The sequence below is a fragment of the Lipotes vexillifer genome, unplaced genomic scaffold (assembly GCF_000442215.2).
Source record: "Lipotes vexillifer unplaced genomic scaffold, Lipotes_vexillifer_v1.1 scaffold2822, whole genome shotgun sequence".
Classification (NCBI taxonomy): Eukaryota; Metazoa; Chordata; class Mammalia; order Artiodactyla; family Lipotidae; genus Lipotes; species Lipotes vexillifer.
The window spans coordinates 53,290-59,289 of NW_006769538.1; the positions used below are offsets into that span (position 1 = coordinate 53,290).

Consider the following 6,000-nt stretch of genomic DNA (forward strand, 5'->3'; position numbering starts at 1 on the left):
GAGGAGGACCCAGGACCTGAAATCCATCAGGCTAACCCCAGAGTTGACTGTTTATTTTTGGTGTGTTTCCCAAACTCTTATCATCCCAGTTCCATTGGCACGATTTCTGCCCTGTCTCTGTGCCACCTGTACTATTTTCCTTGAAGTTAACTCATTTTATAAAAACTGAAATGCATGTTTGGGGTTTTATTTTTCTTGGAAGGGGGTTGTTTTTAATAGCTTTATTAGAGATATGATTTTTTTAACTTTTTATTTTATATTGGTGTATAGCCAATTAACAATGTTGTGATAGTTTCAGGTGCACAGCAGAGCGACTCAGCCATATATATACATGTATCCTTTCTCCCCCAGACTCCCCTTCCATCCAGGCCGCCACATAACATTGAGCAGAGTTCCCTGTGCTATGCAGTAGGCCCTTGTTGGTTATCCTTTTTAAGTATAGCAGTGTGTACATGTCAATCCCAAACTCCCTAACTATCCCTTCCCTCCACCTTTCCCCACCTGGTATTAGAGGTATGATTGACACAATAAATAGAACATGTTGAAAGTGTATAATTTGATAGTTTCGACATACATATATACCATGAAACCATCACCAGTATCGCAGTGAGCGTATTATATCCATCACCCTCAAAAGCTTCTTCATACTCCTTTGTAATTCCTTCCCTCATCCCCAGGCAGCAGATGATCTGTTTTCTGTCACTAGATGAGTTTGCAGTTTCTAGGATTTCATAGGAATGGAATCATACAGTACATATTTATTTTTTGTCTGACTTCTTCCACTTGGTGTAATTATTTTATTTTGAGATTCATCCATGTTTTTGCATGCATTCACTTCTTTGTATTGCTGAGTAGTATTCCATTGTGTGGATATACGACAGTTGGCTTATACATTCACCTGTTGATGAACATTTAGGTTGTTTCCAGTTTGGGGCTATTGCGGATAAAGCTGCTATGAACATTCAAACATTCATGTGCAAGTCTTTATGTGGACGTACGCTTTCTTTTCTCTTGGGTAAATACTATAAGTGGAATGGGTGACTCATATGGTAGATCTAACTTTTTAGGAGACTGCCAAACTGTTTTCCAAAGTGATTGTACATTTTTTCATTCCCACCAGCAGTATGTAAACGTTCCAGTTCCTCCACATCTTTGCCAACATGGTTGGTATGCTTAATCATTTGAATTCTAGTCATTCTAGCAGACATATAGCAGTATCTCTTTGTGGTTTTAATTTGCATTTCCCTAATGACTAATGATGTTGAGCATTTTTCCATGTGTTTATTTGCCACTTATATATCTTTAACTAAACATCTGTTAAAATATTGAGCCCACCCTTAAACTGGGTTTTCTTATTATTGAGTTTTGAGAGTTCTTAATATATTCTGGATGCAAGTCCTTTGTCAGGTATATGACTTTCAAAGCTTTTCTCCTAATCATAGCTTATGTTTTTATTCTCTTAACAAAGTCTTTTTGAAGAGCAAAAGTCCTGAATTCTGATGAAGTTTAATTTATCATTTAAAAAAATGGATTGTGATTTTGGTTCTGTATCTAAACAATTTACTTAACTCAAGGTCACAAAGATTTTCTCCTACGTTTTCTTATAGTAGTTTTACAGTTTCAGGCTTTACATTTAGGTTTATGATCTATTTTCAGTTAATTTTTAAATATAATGTGAGGCATGGATCAAAGTTCCTTTGTTTCTCTCTCCTCCTTCTTGTTCTACATATGGATATCCCATTGTTCTAGAAGAATTTGTTGAGATGACTATTATTTCTTCACTGAATTGTCTTAGCACCCCTGTCAAAAATCAATTGGTTATATATATGTAGGTCTATTTCTGTACCCTCTATTCTATTCCATTGATCTATTTTTCTGTCTTGATGCCAATACCACATTGTCTTGATTACTGTAGCTTTATAATAAGTCTTAAAGACAGGTAGTGTAAATTCATCAACTTTCTTCATCTTTTTCAAAGTCGTCTTGGTTATTCTAGGTTCTTCGCATTTCCATGTGAATTCTAGAATCATGTTTTGAGTCCTATCCCAAAAGTCTGCTACAATTTTGATTGAATACTCTTAGAATCTATAGATTAATTTGAGGAGAATTGATATATTAAAAATATTGACTCTTTCAATCCATGAACTTGGCATTTTGCTCCATTTATTTGTCTTTAATTTCTCTCAGCAATGTTTTGTAGTTTTCCATGCACAGGTTTGCAGGTCTTTTGTCAGATTTATCCTTAAGTATTGCATATGTTTTATGCTATTCTAAATAACATTTATAATTTTAAGTTATGATTGTTGTTAGTATATAGAAATACTTTTGTTTTTTGTATGTTGAGCTGTATCCTTCAAACTTGCTAAACTCACTTATTAGTTATACTAGTTTTTTTGTAGATTCCATAGGATTTTCTACGTAGACAATCCTGTTGTCTGTGAATAAAGACAGCTTTACTTCTTCCTTTCTAATCTACATGCCTTTTATTTCTTTTTCCTACCCAACTGCACAAGCTAGAACCTCCAGTACAATGCTGAATAAAAGTGGTGAGAATGGACATTCCTACCTTGTTCTTGATTTCAGTGGGTAAGCACTCAGTCTTTCTCAATTAAGCATGAGGTTAGCTGTAGATTTTTTGTAGCTGGTCTTTATCAGATTGGGGATGTTCCCTTCTATTCCTAGTTTGCTCAGAATTTTTATCAGAAATGGGAGTGGAATTTTGTCAAATACTTCCTCTGATTATGATGTGCTTTGGTGTGGTTTTCTTCATGCTTCTTGTGCTGTACGTTTGTAGAGTTTCTTGGATGTCTGGGTTTATAATTTTCATCAGATTTGGAATTTCTTGGATATAATTTCTTCAAGTATTTTTTCTTCCCTCCTTCTCCTTTGGAGATTTCAATTACTTATCTGTTTGCCTACTTAATGTGCCATGGTTAACTGATGCTCTGTCTGACTCTTTCTAATTTTTAAAAAATTTGTTAGGTAGAGCCTGAGCAGGGTTTATTCTGGGTAAATTTTTCCCTATTACTGACCCAAGATCTTTCTTAGTACTCTAAACAATATCTGGTGAATCATGAGGTTTTCCACTCTGACTATTGAGAGCAAACACTATTCCTGACCCTGTGTGATCTCTGGGCACTGTTCTCTAATCCTTTTCAGTGGTTCTTTTCTAGGCCTTGCATAGTTTCCTCATACGCATTCACTGATCGGAACTCAGTTGAATACTGGAGGAGCACCCTCTGCAGATCCCGGGAGCAGATCTCTCCCCTCTGGTACTCTGCATTGTGAACTCTAGCCACCTCGGCTTTTCTGAAGTCCAAGCTCTGTCTTTTCAACCCAGGAAATCTACTGGCCCCACCTTAATGCCCCTTTCCTGCACTGTGGCCTGGAAACCCCCTCAATGCAGTAAGTTGGGGCAATCATAGAGCTCATCTCATTTGTTTCCTATTTCTCAAGGATCACTGTCCTTTGTTGTCTGATGCCCAATTTCTTAAGAGCCATATACTATTTGTTCTGGTTTTGTAGTTGCTTCAAGTGAGAGGATAAACCTGGTTTCTGTTACTCCATCTTGACCTGATTTTGGAAGCTGAAATCAAATGCATGTATTTTAAAAACAGTTTATTGAGACAAAATTCACATACTATACAATTTTCCCATTTAAAGAGTATGGTTCAGGGCTTCCCTGGTGGCGCAGTGGTTAAGACTCTGAGCTCCCAATGCAGGGGGCCCAGGTTCAATCCCTGGTCAGGGAACTAGATCCCACATGCATGAGCAACTATGAGTTCGTATGCCACAACTAAGGAGCCCATGAGCCGCAACTAAGGAGCAGCACAACCAAATAAATAAATAAATATTTTTTAAAAATCACTACTCTACTCCCTGTCTCTATAGATTTTCCTATTCTGGACATTTCATATAAGTGGAATCATACAGTATATGGTTCTTTGTGACTGGCGTCTTTTACTTAGCATAGTGTTTTCAAGCTTTGTCATTATTGTAGCATTTATCAGTACTACCTTCTTTTTATGGCCAAATAATATTCCATTATATGTATAGACACAATTTATTCAGCCATTTAATGGTTGATGGGCATTTGGGTTGTTTCCACTTTGGCTATTATGAATAATGATGCTATGAACATTTGCATATAAGTTTTTGGATATATGTTTTCATTTCTCTTAGGTATATACCTAAGAGCTGAAATGCTGGGTATGGTAACTCCACGTATAGCATTTTGAGGAACTGACATTGTTTTCTATTGCAGCTGCATCATCTTACATTTCTTTCAGGAGTGTATGAGGGTTTCAAATTTTTTCGCATCTTTGCCAACTCCTGCTATCATTTATCTTTTTTGTTATAGCCATCCTAGTAGATGGGAAGTGGTATCTTGCTGTGATTTTTTTTTTTTAGTATATAATTTGCAAATATTTTCTCCCATTCTGTGGGTTGTCTTTTCACTTTGTTGATGGTGTCCTCTGAATCAAAAAATTTTAGTTTTTATACAGTCTAGTTTATCTGCATGTATTTTTCATTTTTTCCTTGGCCATGCCACGTGGCTTGCGGGATCTCAGTTCCCCAACTGGGGACTGAACCTGGGGCCATGGCGGTGAAAGCACCAAATCCTAACCACTAGACCACCAGGGAACTCCCTACCTGCATATATTTTTTTAAAGGAAACTTTAGAAGAATACCTCAAATGGAAAACCAGTATCAGTGATTTGTCATAAACAGAAGATGACTGTAAAAATAAATCCTTTTATAAATCTATTTAATAAAGAGAAGGCAAATGTAAAAACAAATCTGTTTATAAATAAAACTAAAAATTTGTTTATAGGCTGGCTCAAAGCATTTTGCTGTGGTATGGGGGTCTTACTTTGAGAAACACCATTATGCCCTGCACCTGCCTGGCTTAGTCATTGATTATCTTTGGGCACCAGTTTCTTCATCAACAAAAAAAGAGTACCTTTTTTAAGCCATAGAAACATTTTTTTCCAGCTAATTTTTTTTTTTTTTTGCAAACCTGTTTATAAAACAGATAAAATAGAGCTGTCTGGTTGAAATGGAGATTGGGAGGCAGGGTGTCTGATGCTTCCCCTCTCCAATCTCCCTCACCTGCCCTATGGTACCTCCAAGGTTTCCAGAGCTCTAAGGAACCCAGTTTAAAAACCAGGGGATCCCAAACTGTTGTTCAGGAACATGGCCGGCTACATCAGAATCGCCTGGTAGCTAACTAAAAATATTAACTAAAGGGAAAAGTATTTCAATAAGAATAGATACATGTATATGTTTAACTGAATCATTTTGCTGTATACCTGAAACTATCATAGCATTGTTAATCAACTATACTCCAATATAAAATAAAAAGTTAAAAAAAATTGATTCCTGGACCTCAATTCAGACTGCTGAATCAGACTCCAGGGGTGGTCCCCTGCAGCTGTATGTCTCACGCATGCTCCAGGTAATCTGATAGGAGGCATTGATATGGGCCCTCCCTGCTTGAATGGGCTGGGATATCTGAATTTAGGGAACTGTTGATTCCTGTCCTCAGGTATCATAGTCACCTGTTTTAACTGGAGCAGAGAATCAGGTGGGAACTGGCAAAATGCCACAAAGATGGCACAAAGATGCCTCTGAAACCACCCAGCAACACCTGCTCCGGGGCTCCCAGGAGGCAGGCAAGTAACATGTGCTCCCCATGGCCCAGGAGCCCTCTGGTGCGACAAGGACAAAGGACCTCCCCACCCAGCCCTGGCTGTGACCCCGCAGCTGACTCAGAGGCCCTCTGCCAATGTGCCTGCCCACCCCCATACTCCCCTGGGGCCTCACTTACCTCTTAAACCAGAGGTTCAGGCCGGGATGCCCCAGAGGCTTGACACACCTCAGCAGCTTTGGCCCCAGCAGCCTCTTCAGCAGGTTGTGGGCCAGGAAGATGAGGTCCACACAGGTGAGGACAAACAATGCCAGGGCCCTCTGGAAATCCAGGAGGCAGGCCATCAGCAG

General features: G+C 38.5%; 1 protein-coding gene across 1 annotated transcript in view; it reads right to left on the reverse strand.

The window, feature by feature from the left end:
- SLC28A1 (solute carrier family 28 member 1) overlaps positions 1 to 6,000 on the reverse strand; it is a 46,716-nt gene that overhangs the window by 30,738 nt on the left and 9,978 nt on the right. The window contains 1 exon segment of the mRNA XM_007445639.1: positions 5,831 to 6,000. Within this exon segment, the coding sequence (XP_007445701.1) occupies positions 5,831 to 6,000 (170 nt within the window).